This window comes from Rhinolophus hipposideros, assembly GCF_964194185.1.
Source record: "Rhinolophus hipposideros genome assembly, chromosome: 12".
Classification (NCBI taxonomy): domain Eukaryota; kingdom Metazoa; phylum Chordata; class Mammalia; order Chiroptera; family Rhinolophidae; genus Rhinolophus; species Rhinolophus hipposideros.
This window is the reverse complement of record NC_138058.1, coordinates 32,710,762-32,725,745: the sequence shown is the minus strand read 5'-3', so window position 1 is coordinate 32,725,745 and position 14,984 is coordinate 32,710,762. Positions and strand designations below refer to the sequence as shown.

Below are 14,984 nucleotides of genomic sequence, written 5' to 3'. Positions count from 1 at the left end.
CAATTTGTGGGTCTCTCAGGTGTGCCTGTATGCTGCGCAGGGAGTCCTTTGTTGAATTATAGCTGTTCAACTTGTTATAAATTCCAGGGGAGATTTCAAGAAGTACTTCTCATACTGCCATTTCTATGATGTAATCACAATTTTTCCTTATAAATTAGTTAACTTTTGATTAATGTGATAAAGAACGATGGCAACAGTAAAATGAAAATTTGCTGGTAACTCTACATCTCTTTTTAATATGACTTACATACTATACATTAGTAAAACTTTTCCAGAGCGTAGCAAACTGAAAAATGTAATTTGAGTTTCATCTTCTTTCTTTGTCATACCCTCTGGTTGAGGTACAGATGAATAGGAAATAGGGAGAAAAACCTGAAGTAAAAAGCCTTCAATCTAATTAACTTTTAGCCATAAGAGTTAAATATATAATTTACCTCATGTACAGTGTTTGAAAAAGATGTTCATTATTATAGACATTTATTATACAATTATAAAATATATGCTATCTACTAATAAATGGGTGTCAAGAACTTTAAAGTGTCTGAGATTTTAACCCTATTTGCAAGCTGCCAAGTTATCAAACTACAGTTTTGTGCTGGTATAAGACATGAAACTCCAGGGTCAGAGATAAAGGAGTTTATTTCTCCCAGTAATAGTACATAGAGAATCAACTTTTTTAGGGGGCAGGGGCATTGATTCTCTGAGCCCCATTTCCAGGTGGGTGGTGTAAAGAGTGATGTAAAGAGGGCTAGATGACATCTTCACACTCAGTGGACTCTGTAAAGGATAGGGACTCTGAACTTAGGGAACTCTAATCTTTAATAAGGGGCAGTAAGCATGCCTGTCCTTTGTTCCATAGGGAGATAGTATCTTGCTCCAAGGGGGAATCAGTACCCCATAGCAGTAATTCAAGAGATCCTTGGAAAATTGTCTCCCAACAATGGGTCTGGTCTAAAATTTTTGCTTAATACTTCAATCATAATGCATAATGCAAATTAATAATGTAAACAAGCGCACAAGAGGAAATGTTTAAAATAAAATATTTGTAAGAACCAAGTTTAAGTGTTCTACTTTTGAAGAACCTAACAATTAAGAATCTCCCAAAATATTACATTATTGAAAATAATTTAAGGACTTTTATTTAGGATCACTTTGCCATAATGCTACATGTTTTTGAAACTAATAAAACTTTGCTTTAAAACTAATAAAACTAATAAAACTCTTAACTAATTCATACTGTCTTTCCTCTTTTTAATCCATACAGGGAGATTTTAGTCAGTATCAGGCCATGAAAAAGTTTAGATGTGAAAAATGTGGGCTTCTCTTTTAAGTAAAACACAAATTTCTTTTTACACCAAACCAAAGTGAAGCATTCTGAGAGAACCACCATCTCCAATTTCCTGAAAGTAAACAAATAAAAATAATTAAAATTATGTTTGGATAGAGAGTAAAAATCATTGAATGTCTATATCATTAATGTTTTTAATTTAAATATTTAAAAACAGTGAAACCAAATAAAGCAGTTTAAAATGCATTGTGGGTGTGTGTGTGTATATATATGTGTGTGTATATATATATATATATATATATATATATATATATATATATATATATATATATATATATATATATATATAAACAAAAGAACTGTGTATTTATCTTACTCTTAAAGTTTTGATTTGGTGTTCCTACAAATCAGTGAAGGTAAATAATATACGAGCATAAAAAGGCAAAGAAGGAAGGACAGGATATTAGTTGAAATTTGGAAGCATCTGAAGGCTCCTACAATGAAAACTGTGGGGCATAATATGTAATCCCACCTATTTGATTCTACAATAATACTTGTTCTAAAAGGTCCTATGAAGCATATATTTCTTAATTTTGGTCTTTTACTGAATATTAATAGTGGCTCTTGAGGTAATGGTTCATAGAAAAGATCATGGTTTCATAAGACCTGTATAAAATGTTACGAAGCTGCAAAGAGTTACGAAGCTGCAATAAGAACCTCATCCATTTCTTATTTTTCATTCTTTCTTTCACACCTCCCCACCTCCCAACAAAGATTTTATGATAGAATTCTGAAATTGGAAGATGTTTAAATGTAGACTAAAGATAAGTGATATTATTTGAAAAATAATACAGTGGGGACATTTTTGCAAGTTTGGAGATAAACTACTTAGAGTTGAAATTGGTAAGGTAGAGAGACTAGGGACGAGGGTTAGTATTTAAACTAACAGCAGAATTGGAGACATTTCTCTTACTTAAAAAGCTATTGTTTTAAAGTTATTCCTTAAGTTAAGTTATATCTTGAAAGTTCTTTTAACTAACAGAAGACATTGCATTATAATATTTTAAGTAGTCACATTTCAAAGAAACCAGGTGTGGCGCTAGCAAATAAGAGAAACAGGTCTGTCTGCATGTGTTTGTGGACCTTGATGTATATAAAATTAAAAAAAAATCCTGGAAAAACAGGTAGCAAGAAGAATGAATAATTTAATATTGCCTGGGTCTTTTGTGTGTGCTGGCAAGTTCGGGGGTTTTAGTTTTCAATTTAAAAATAAAAAAAAAACATTTACATAAGCACTGGTATTTATGAAAGAAAAAAATGTAAGCTCCAACTTTTGGCTTGTAAGCTACTATACCAAAATCTATTTTTCACACCACTAGAATGATCATCAAGAGACCTGGATTTAGCTTTTGGTCTTGTTCACTAACTGCAGAGATCTTAGCAAATTATTTTATTTTCCTAATATTTGGATATAACTGTTGCTGGAAGCCCTGTGTGCGCATACCCAGGAAGTATCATGTTTCAGCCATATTCTTGACGTTCTGTAGTGTTATATATCCAGGACTTAATACCTTTCTTACGTTAGGAATTATATTTTAAAAAAGTAGGAATCATAGAATTAACTTCTCAAGGATACCAGGACTTAGTAAAAAGTCTTTTCCTTTGAAGGATTTCCTTTAAAAACCCATCCTATTTATTTTTATGTATGTATGTATATATTAGGTTGGTGCAAAATAATTGCGGTTTAAAAGGTTAAAAACAATTGCAAAAACCTCAGTTACTTTTGCACCAAGGTAATATTTATACATTTATTGGGGTGACATTGGTTAGTAAAATTATATAGGTTTTAAGTGTACAATTCTGTAATACATCATCTGTATATTGCTTTGTGTGTTCACCACCCAGAATCAGTTCTCCTTCCATCACTATATAGTTGACCCTCTTTCTCTCTTTCCCACCCCTTCCCCCCTTTACCGTCTGTTAACCGCTAAACTGTTGTCTGTGTCTGTCCATGAGTTTTTGTTTGTTTGTCTTGTTTGTTTGTTGCTTTCAGTTTTATAGCCCAAATAGGAGTGAAATCATATGGTTCTCGACTTTTTCTGTCTGATTTCAGGGCATTTCCAATGTTTCCACGATAGTCTGTTTCATGCTAAATAACTTTGACTTGTACTCTACCATAGAGGAAGTTTTGTTGATTAATGAAATAAGTGTATTTTTTATACTCATTTATTTGATCATTATTAAAAATAAAGTATATTCATTAAGTAAAATTTGGAAAACAGAAAAGTACAAACGTTTACCTATAGTCCCACCAGTCGTATAAAAACTATGGTTTAACATGTATTTGCTTTCAGTCTTTTTTCCCCTCACATATATATGTTTTATTTATCTGAAATCATATTGTATGTACAATACTCTGTATTTTGGGTTTTGGGGTTTTTTGGCTTCACTTTGAACGCTTTTCAATGCTCCCACATAGTCTTTGTTTTTAATGGCTAAATTTTATTCCATTAAATACTATGGTGGTCCTTAACCATTCCTTTTTTTTTGGTTAAATTTACATTGTGCCCAATTTCTTCTTTTTTAAATAAATAACCCTATGATAGACATTCTTAGGCATGGAGTTTTTTCTGTATTTAGGATTATTTTGTTGGTATAGAGCTGTAAAAATAGAATTATTGGATCAAAACTCATGAAATTTTAGGTCTCTGGATAAACAGTATGGAATTGGTAGTTTTGCTTTGTTTCTTCCCAAGTTTGGGAGGATGTGATTTTGTTTGGGAATAGGATGTTGTAGTTTCAACTGAGGCTGATATTCATTTCATTAAGTGCTAAAATTGTGCTGATCCTTGACTGAATGGCTGCATGTTTATTCATGTAATGATTTACTGCAACGAAAGTTTTTTCCCCCAGTTTCTCATTTGAGTTCTACATATGGTTAAGTGTATTTTCTAAACCACACCCTATTGTTTTTACCTGATGTTGAGTGATACCAGGTCACTTTTAAAAAAAAATGTACACAGACTTTCGTTAGCAAATTCTGCAGACAAGTTATGGTTTTCTTTGCTACAAACTGGATTTTGATCTGTTGCTTACTTGATACAGATATCTTTTAAAAAAAACATATACGAAATGTTCATGTCATCGTGTTAGGTTTCCCCTGTATTATTAATGGTCTCTCATAAAGTTTCTGATTTGGTTCAACAATAATTAAATCCCAGAAGTATACTATCTTAGAGATAGAAGAAACCTTAACGTTTCCTAATTTGAAATCCTTTCATTTTACAGATGAGGAAACGGAGGTGCATATGGGTTAAGTGTTTTATCCATTCACTCATTTAGTGGCAAAGCTGGGATTAGAATTTAATTCTAATTTCTCTCTGAAGTCCTTTTTCCAAAACAGCTTTTTTTTTATGTACTAACAAATAACATGTATTCTACAGGCTGCTTTTTGATTAACTCCTATGATTGCCTGTTCCTGTCATTTAAGGCATTTGTTTCTAAGCATGCAAGTAGCCCACCACATGGTAAGAAATGCTTTCCTGAGCAAGTTGTCTAGTTATTTAAATTTCACCATTGAAATATTAACTCTGTCTCTTGCAACATTTGATATCAGAATGGGATTTCCTCTTAATCAATATTCTAGAGTTTTGGTGCTTGGTGTTCTCTCTAGAAAATGAAATGTCAAATTGACTACAACCTAGCACCTACAAAAGGTTGGCTTGAGGCTTCTGGTACTTACTATAAGAGACAGGTTGATAGCTACTAAGCTAACTAACTTTCCAACTTCTTCTGTGTTAAGTAAACCATCGGAAAGGAATGTACTTAGAACATGTTATTTCACCTTTCCACAGAAATGCCTTCAGTAAATTATGATGCAGTATAATTCCCTCAGCTTTTATCGAAGATTTATAATAAAAACATCTATGTGAATAGGATTTCTGTCAAAAACCTACTTAAAGACATGTCTAGTTTGTTTTTCAGTTTCCTAACACAAACATTCTTGAATGTGAACCCAGTGCTAGAAATGCTCTTATCTAGATGAATTTGTTATTTGTGTATTTAAAAAAATTAAGTCAGTAAGAGCAATAATAATGAACAGTGGTTTGGAGTTTACAAAATGTTTTTACATTAGGTAATTTGACATAAAATCTTGTGGTTATTAAATATAATTATTCCCATTTTACAGATAAGGAAATAGGTATAAAGAGGTGTGTGGCAATGAGAAAGGACTGGTACAAAACCGGAACTGAAATAGTTTGCCAATAAATCTTGCATTCTTTATATTATACCATTATTCTTCTCAAAGCAAACCTATTTCCCTTTTTTGCCTTAGCCTCCCCAAATTCAGAGGTAAACTCAGGTTTTAAAAGCCTAGATATGCAACAACCTCTCTTTGCAACTTTTAATTGATTTTGCTTTAAGTAATTTTGTTTTAGATATTATATATAAAATAATCTTGTGAAGTACCCCAAATCTTTCAGAAAGTAGATAGGCCATAAATAGTAAGATAAATTGGTTAATAACTATGAAGAATGATTACTGTATTATGGCTATATTGATCCTTTTGTTTTTTTAACTTGGTTTATCTAACTCTCCTCTTTATGGAATGTGTTGGTATACTTTAAAATATTAAAAAAAAACTCTTGGATGAAAGAAATGAGTATGAGAACAGTTTATCACCTAATTGTCAACAAATATTTCAAGATGTAGAATAAACTTTATGATATCAATAGACACAAAATTGCTTTTTAAATCTTTTAGAAATTACAGACTTATACTTTAGTTATACAAGGTGCTGTCTGTTAATGTGGATAATTGTCAATATGTAAATTTTGGAGATATATATGTATATACACACACATACTCTCTCTAGTCTATCTGTAGTGCTCTCTCCTAGATGATAGTAAGGACAGAAAGAACAATATAAACAGCGCATTGCTGTATTTGTCATAACTCCACATTAAAAGAATGAATTTCTTATCAATTCCAAGTCTAGGATTTTTTTCAGACAGTATGCCAGTGAGCAGTATAGGCAAGATAATATAGATACATAACTACATGACTTATTACCTACTTGTCTATGCCCAAAGTCAGTAGTAGGAAACAAGAGGTATGCCCCATACCTAGAAACTCATTCCAATGTGCAAACCCAAATTAACTTCTTTAAAATTTATCTAATAACGTTTAATATAGAATTCAAATTCTTCTCCTCAGCTTTTGTCATTAGCACTAGTCCTCCTAAAAGTCCTCCCTGGAGCTAGCTAGATCTCTAGTGGTTTCATTTCTTTTACTTTTAATTACTTTAAAAATTGTGGTGAAATATACATAACATAAACTTTACCATTTTAACCACTGTGATTACCCATTCTACAAGGAAACATTTGGCAATGTCTGGAGACATTATTTGGTCGTCACATCTAGGTTGAGGGAGCTGCTGGCATCTAGTAAGTAGAGGCTAGAGATGGTGCTAAACATGCTACAATGTACAGGATGGCCCCCCCAAACAAAGAATTATCCAGCCCGAAATATCAATAGCTCTGAGGTTGAGAAACCTTGGTCTAGAGCCAGACTATTTGGGTTTTAATTCCAGGTGTACACCTTACAACCTGTGTTACCATGGGGAAGTTATTTAGTCTCTGTGTCTGTTATCTATAAAATGAGGATAACAGTATTAGGTTGGTGCAAAAATAATCGCGGTTTAAAAGGTTAAAAATAGTTGCAAAAACTGCAATTACTTTTGCACCAACATAATAGTATCTACCTCATAAGATTGTTTTGAGAATTAACTGAATTAAAACATTTAAAGTACTGAGACCAGTGCCAGCATATAATAAACACTTGACCAATGTTATTTTAAAAATTTTGTTTCTTATTGAATATATTCAATTGATTAAAGTTGATAGTTGATAAAGAAAAATATGTCGAAAAACAGTTATTATACTAAAAGAAAATTATACAAAGACACACATAAAACCCTATTTTAAAATGTAGCATATGAAAATTTTGAATGAGAAAAACCTTTGCAACCAATAATTAGATTGTTATAATCTGTATTTTATCTGTACTTAATAACAAGAAACCAGAGGTTTGAACATAAAGTGTATACAAATTAGTGCTAATCTGAACTTAAGCTATATTATATCTGACCTCAAAGACTAATGCAGCCAATTAGGTTACGATAACCATTCTATATAACCGATCTTTCTCTAGTCTGTATAACAACCATTCCAGAAAGATCCTTGGGAAGTCAATTTCTTGATTGGCTCTGTAAAGTTTTGACAAGATGCAGTTTGTTTTTTCTTTAATAAGTGTTCTAAAAAATAAGCTTTTAAAAATATATATAATTTATGCTTAAGTTTCTTTAAGTGCTAGCAAATTAAGCACAGATTATTATGCATGCACATTTAACTGTTTCATGGAGCATTGTCCTCCAAATAAATGAAAAATTAAAAAGTTTTATTTTAAATACAGATATGTCCATAAATAAGTAGATTGAAGCCGTGATGTTCATAATTAATATTATTAGTATAGTTCCATATAATTAACAAAGTCCTACCACATACATGGTCACAATAGGCCTTCATAAAAATCCTGTGGGGTATGTGGAATTATCTCTGTTTTGCAGATGAGGAAGCTGAGGCTTATGGAGATTAAATGATTTTCCCAAAGTTATAATGCCAGTAACTATGAAACTAATCATTCAAAGCCAGTCAGTTACTATGATCCACTATGGGCTTTTAATAAAATTACAAGGCTTTTTCTGACTTATTCCTTTCTGAAATTGGTATAATTTCAGGGCATTGATATCTCCTCCAAAAATGAACTTAGATGTAATGTCAATGGCAGAATATGGACAGGGACCCCCACATGCATTACTTATAAATATTACACATAAATGTCATAAAAATGAATTGGATAATTTTTTCATTATTGTAAACCTTTTGTTTTTAAACTCTTAATTTTGGATAATTTTTAACATATACCAAAATAGAAAGAATGGTATATGTAAACTACTTATTATCCATCCCCCACCTTCATCAATTATGAACTCATGGTGACTTTAATTCATCTATATCCCGCCTTTTTTTTTCTTTTTTCTGTGAGCTGTCCACCATTTATTGTTTATTAAGACATGGTCTATCCAAACGGAATGATGTGGGTGTGTTCAAACCAGGTTGCTTCTATTTCCTCATTGTAATTAATCTTTCCATCATCCCCTTATTCCTCTTAACGCATTTGAAGCATAGCATATTATCTCCTAGGTCTGGGTATGGGAAAATGCAGGCCGATAACAGGAAGAGAGAGACCATTTTCTTAGGAGTGTCAGGCACCCAGGCCTGACCTGTACACAACTGCAGGCGAACTCAACCCTCTGTCTGCCCAGAGAGGTCTGCCATGGACCACACACAACCTTACACCAGCGGTTTGCAGCAGAAAGTTTTCAGCAGAAGTAGGAATAGAACATGAATTCACAGCCTTAGGTTGAACGGCTCTTGCAATTCTTGCCCATGCTGCCAACATAGCTTCCTGAGCTGAAGTTATCACTTCAACTCTATTGGTCATTTCCTCTCTCTTACTCATCTTACAACTTTTCTGACTCCTTGCTCCCTCGGTCACCATTTGGCATGTCTTTGAACTTGACTGCAATGTGGCCTCCTGTGGTGTTTCAGGAATATTCTTTACACTGTCTCCATACTCCTCACTCACTTGTTTTACTTCAGAGTAAGCATATTCCTTGAGCCTCAGATAAACCTCTATTTTCTCACCATCAGTACTCAAATTGTTGGCACCAGTTCCACAAAGTGTCCCAATGTACTTTGTTAACTGAAGGCAAAATGGCTGGCAAGGGGAGGACTGGTTTTTGACAAGCTTTGAACTGTTCAATCATTTGAGGAAGATAAACTTTATCATTTGTCCTAGGAATCTTCAGGTTGGCTTCTGAGGTTAAAGAAATGCTTGGTTCCATTTGATGTCCTTCATTAGGTTCCTCATTAACTGGAACCAGTGTGAGAATCACACTTTCTTTACCCAATTAATTCATCCTCAAAGAAATCCTTTTCGCTGCTTTCAGAATTTGAGTTTGCCATTTCCAGACACATTCAGAGGACAGCAAAGCCCACACAGTTAAGGATACCCAGTTTACTCCCTTTAAGCTCATCCCTCCTACTTACTCCATACTGGATTATTTTGAGGCAAATTCCAGATGTATAATTTCATTTGTACATATTCAATATACACAATTTTACTTTTCAAAAATAACTATTTCAATAATAACTACAACTTTGAAATACTGAGAACCTGAATAATTTTCTAGAAGGATGTTTCCACTTAATGTACACCAGTAGCCAGCTTTTCCTGAGGTCAGAATAATCACATACAGTATGCTTCTCTCTTGGAATTTACACGTCTAACAATAAACAGTAAGAGAAAGTGTTTTACCTGTCCTATGCAGTCTTCTCTCATTTCTCCTTCTAAAATAAAAGATCACAACATTAGTTATCTTAAAATCTAATAAAGGACCTTAACAAAAATTGTTAACAGAAACTTTTAACATCCTCACTAAAAAGAAATACCATAATCATAACTTAAATTAAAATACTTAAAACTCTAGAGAACGCAGTCACAAAACTTCAAAATAGTATGAAAGTACGAATTATTCTCATACACATACACATTATGGCTAATATCTGCACTGAAATCAAATGAATAGAGTATGCCTATACTGTTCCTTCTGTTCTTAAAATGATGCCTTAAAACTTGCATGACAAGTAAGTTTTATCTAAGTTCCAATTCCGGTTGATTACTTAGGGAACTGTGTTGAGATGTTTTATGAGGACTTTTTTTTCTCAATAACAAAGAATACTGCATTTGATTAGTGGGTTATTTGCTCTGATAGCAGTGATATACCTGCTGACCCTGGCTTAGTACATACAAATAATACTTTTAAAAGAGGCATCCTTACTTAAATTTATATGCCATTAGGCTGAGAAAAAAGAAGTGTCATTACTATTACAATCTAATTTCTCATTATTGATGGATATTAGGTAGACATTAATGAACATATTCTCATCTTAGAAAAAGGTAATTGTTGGTATTTATAAATCCCAGTTATGTTTCTCTTGTCTTATAGCACTTAGTACATGCATATACCACTAATTCGGTACTATACTTAAGTTATTATTTATTTCCTTTATTTGTTTACTCTAACTTCCCAAGTAGACAGATTATAAGTTTTCTAAAGCTTATCTGCAGCATATTATTCCTCCTTGTAGTCCTAGCACCAAGAAATATCTTGATGATTATATTTCTATAAAAATACATGTTACTTGTCTGTCATTAATTCTAAATTACTTGCTGTTTGGGGGCATTTTTGTATACACTGGGATGTTTTGTTTGGCTATATAGTTAAAATTTTCATAACATTTCTAATAGGATATGGAGCCATACTGTGATATGGTTTATAATGCTTTCATAGGACATCTGGATTTTTAAAAATAATAGATTGGCTCTTGCACTTAAGTGGATAAAAGTTTAAATCCTGTAGTAAGATGGTTATTCTCTTCTGGAAGATTTCTAGGAGTACAAAATTAACAGTCTCTCTCAGAAACTGGTTCAACATTTTGTCTTCCCAATAGTCAATAAAGAATTCTTATGACTAAATAAAACAAAAACCAAATGAACTCCACTGCTGTAAGTATGGTTTTAAGAGTCTTCCATAGACCATAACAACAGCCCAACGTACTTTGTGTAGCTTTAAATGTAATTGTTATTCCTGTAATCTTGACATTTTTGAGCTAAACAACTTACTTTCAAAACTTTTTTAATAGACACCAACTTTCATCATGTTAGTCACTGTCAATCTTCCTTGAATCCATGCCGATTTTATCATATAAAAGAAAATTAACTTCCATAGCAAACATGTTTAGATCTATAATCTAGATTCTAGCTGGACATCTAAAGAGGTTGGTTTAATGAAGTGATTGCTTCTGACTCTGGTATGTTACAGTCTTAAATATGTACCACTTCTGTTTATTTTTTTCTCATAAAAGCCAGTGTTACTGCTTCATTTAGTTTCTTGTCAACTATGACAGTCCCCATCCCTTAACTGTATTTGTTTTACTTTAAATGAGGGGCCCGCATTATATAAAGGGACAGCTTTTAAGTATTTTAGGCTTTGCAGGCCAAGAAGCAAAATTGAAGATACTATGTAAGTACTTATATAACAAGTGAGAAAAATTCTACAAATTTTTTATTGATGAAATTCAAACTACAATAATAATCAAGTAATTTTTTTGTGATACACATCTACTAACGGGATTAATTGGAATTCAAAGTTTGTGATCTCCCTCATCAAACTCAACTTCACATGTTTGTCTGTTATTGCAGCTCTCTAATGAGATTTTATGTATTTCACCTTTGAAAATGCCCTTTCTTTTTATATATTTATTTAATAATTTTTAGTTTTTCAATTACAATTGGCATACACTATTATATTAGTTTCAGGTGTACAAAATAATGACTAGACATTTATATAACTTATGAGGTGTGCACCCTGATAAATATAGTATCCATTTGACACCACACATAGTTATTACAATATTATTGTCTATGTGGTCTGACAATTAAGTTCGCGAACTTGTTGCAACAATGTTGCTAACCTTTTTTGATATCAGAGAGATTATTCATTATGAATTTGTACCAACTGGACAGTTAACCAAGTTTACTATTTGGAAGTACTGAAAAGGCTGCATGAAAAAGTTAGATGACCTGAATTTTCTGCCAACAATTCATGGCTCTTGCATCACGACAATGCACCAGCTCACAGGGCACTGTCTGTGAGGGAGTTTTTAGCCAGTAAACAAATAACGGTATTGGAACACCCTCTCTACTCAACTGATCTGGCCCCCAATGACTTCTTTCTTTACCCAAAGATAAAGGAAATACTGAAAGGAAGACATTTTGATGTTATTCAGGACATCAAAGGTAATACGATGACAGCTCTGATGGCCATTCCAGAAAAGAGTTCCAAAATTACTTTAAAGGATGGACTAGGCGCTGGCGTCAGTGCATAGCTTCCCAAGGGGAGCACTTCGAAGGTGACCATAGTGATATTCAGCACTGAGGTATGTAGCACTTTTTCTAGGATGAGTTCGCGAACTTAATTGTCCTTATGCTACATATACTTTACATCCCCATGACTATTTTGTAACTACCGATTTGTACTTCTTAATACCTTCCCTTTTTTACCCATCCCTCCATTCCCCTGCCTATCCGGCAAACCTCAAAATGTTCTCTGTATCTATGAATTTGTTTCTGTTTTGTTTGTTTATGTTCTTTAGATTCCACATATAAGTAAAATCACATGGCATTTGTCTTTCTCTGGCTGACTTATTCCACTCAGCACAGTACCGTCTAGGTCCATCCATGTTATTGCAGATGGCAAGATTTCATTCTTTTTTTATGGCTGAGTAATATTCCATGGTATATATGTGTCACTTTTTCTTTATCAATTCATCCATTGGACACCCAGGCTGCCTCCACATCGAGGCCCACTGTAAACAGTGCTGCAATGAACATACGGATGCACAGGTCCCTTTGAAGTAGTGTTCTGGGTTTCTTCAGGTAAATACCCAGAAGTGGGATTACTGGGTCCTTCTTGGATTCTTGTTATAGCCTTTGTTTTAAAGTTCATAGATCTCCATTTCCTTATGGTTGGTTACTGAAGCTTTGCTAGTTTCCTTGCTGTATGCTTGGCACTATGCAATACTTCTTTAAAAATTCTTTTTCTCTTCTATCCATTTCCCTCAGATGCTGAAATTGCTCTCACATACTTGTCCCCTGGGCTATCCAGAAGAAAAACTTCATATAAATCCTCTTAATTCCACATGCCTCTCTTTGTCCTTTGTATCTTCCTTTCTTCCAAATTTTGCATTTCAAAGTCTTAAAGGCTTAGTTCAGCAGAATTGGCCCTTTATCAGAGGGAAAGGTAGGAAACAAATAGGCCAAGCTTAGAGTCATCTTTAGGGGACAGTGAAAAGAGCACATAGTGAGAACTTTGAAATATTAATTGCTTTTGTCCCTTCACAGTCAGTCATCTATGTGTTATTTGTGCTTTCTACTTACATACTTTCTTATGCGCATTGAAATTGTACTTTGAAAGTCACCAACTCAGCTGAACATCTTGGCTGGAGATGATTGCTGTTACTTTATTACACTTTTTTGGGTACCACTTTTAGGGAGTATATTACATAGTTGCCTTAAATGTACTTACTATGTACATTTCTTTATTACTGAATTGGGCAAAAATCATGCCATTTTTCTCAGAGGCCTTCGGAACCTGACTTCTTAAAGCGTAATCTCTAGACTGGTAACATATAAATCACTTGAGAGGTTTTTAGAAATTCTGAATTATGGGCTCCACCCAGGCCTACTGAACAAGAATCAACATTTTAACAAGATTCCCATATTTATTTGTATGCTCATTAAGCCTTTGTTATAATCAGTTGACTTGGTATTTTACATTGTACCAACTAAGAGCAGTTTTATAATACACCAATTAGAAATGTCCAGAGCTTTCTTATTTTTATTTATTTACTGAAAGCTCTTGCCAGTTATAACACTGCTTTCTGTTATACTTTGAATACTTTGGGTACCATTACCTTTTTTATTACATGTCTTACCCTTCAAAGATTCAGCACAGATGTCTTTTTCAAGTTCATCCCTTCTGTCAAATACTTGTCTGTGGTATAAGGGTTTTTGAAATTGGAAAAAGGATAGAAAAGAAAATTATATGGTTAAATATGTTATAGATTAAGTATTGAATGTTTTCAAGTTTCTGAGGTTTTTAAAAATGTAATTAAAAAATTTCCTTGGAAACTTTCAACAATATAATCATTTAAATACCATAATGTTAAAAACATTGAAAACTACTTTTAATTTTCCCACCATTAAATATTACAGGACATTTTGAAGAGCAATTAAATTCAACTTTAATATACAAATAAAATATTTTACACACACAATTTTCAAAAGAAGTATCATGTAAGCATAAAATGTGATGCTCTCAAGGCCTGCGTATTACACAATTAGGATGAATGGTATAAGTTTTAAATTAAATTTTATTTTCTTAATTGTAAATGTAATCCATTATTACTGTAGAAAAACTCAAAGAAACATAGAAAAAGAACATTAATATAATCCAAAGATTGAGAGTTCTCATCTGGATAGTTAGCTCCTATACTTATGTATTTTAACAAATAAAGTTGAGATAATATTTTGTATAAAATTTTATATAACTTGTTTTTTTGGCTTTATACATTTTATTAAATTATTACACATTAAAATGGACTTTTAAAGGTACAGGTTCTATGAATTTTAACAGATGTATAGATTCATGTTGTTACCACCACAATCAGAACACAAAATAGTTTCATCATGCAAAAAAGAAAAAAACTCCCATGATAATGACATCTTTAAGTTCACATTTAATGTGGACAACATTTATGATTATAAAGAGGGCCATTTTTTTCCCCCAAGAAATATTCAAGGACTTCATTTTTTCTGAGACTTATTAATACTCATAATAAACTCATTTGCAATTCTTTTAATTTCATTATCCTTGTGGAATTTCTCTTTTTCAGTTGATTAGTCTCAGTGCCATATCCTCATTTATGGTTTTTGCATGAGATTTGAA

At 32.7% G+C, this 14,984-nt stretch overlaps 1 protein-coding gene and 1 pseudogene across 6 annotated transcripts in view; both read right to left on the bottom strand.

The window, feature by feature from the left end:
- WDPCP (WD repeat containing planar cell polarity effector) overlaps positions 1 to 14,984 on the bottom strand; it is a 331,844-nt gene that overhangs the window by 36,983 nt on the left and 279,877 nt on the right. For 2 of the 5 annotated variants that reach the window (XM_081069092.1, XM_081069097.1), the window contains 3 exons: positions 13,972 to 14,030; positions 9,731 to 9,762; positions 1 to 1,400 (listed from right to left, as the gene is read on the bottom strand). In XM_081069092.1, coding sequence (XP_080925218.1) covers positions 1,350 to 1,400; positions 9,731 to 9,762; positions 13,972 to 14,030 — 142 coding nt within the window. In that variant the 3' untranslated portion in view covers positions 1 to 1,349. The remainder of the gene's footprint in view (positions 1,401 to 9,730; positions 9,763 to 13,971; positions 14,031 to 14,984) is intronic. The other 3 variants (XM_081069093.1, XM_081069094.1, XM_081069095.1) reach the window with 3 other exon arrangements.
- LOC308506136 (developmental pluripotency-associated protein 2-like) lies at positions 8,473 to 9,378 on the bottom strand (annotated as a pseudogene). Its single transcript has one exon. The product of its transcript is annotated as a developmental pluripotency-associated protein 2-like (transcript).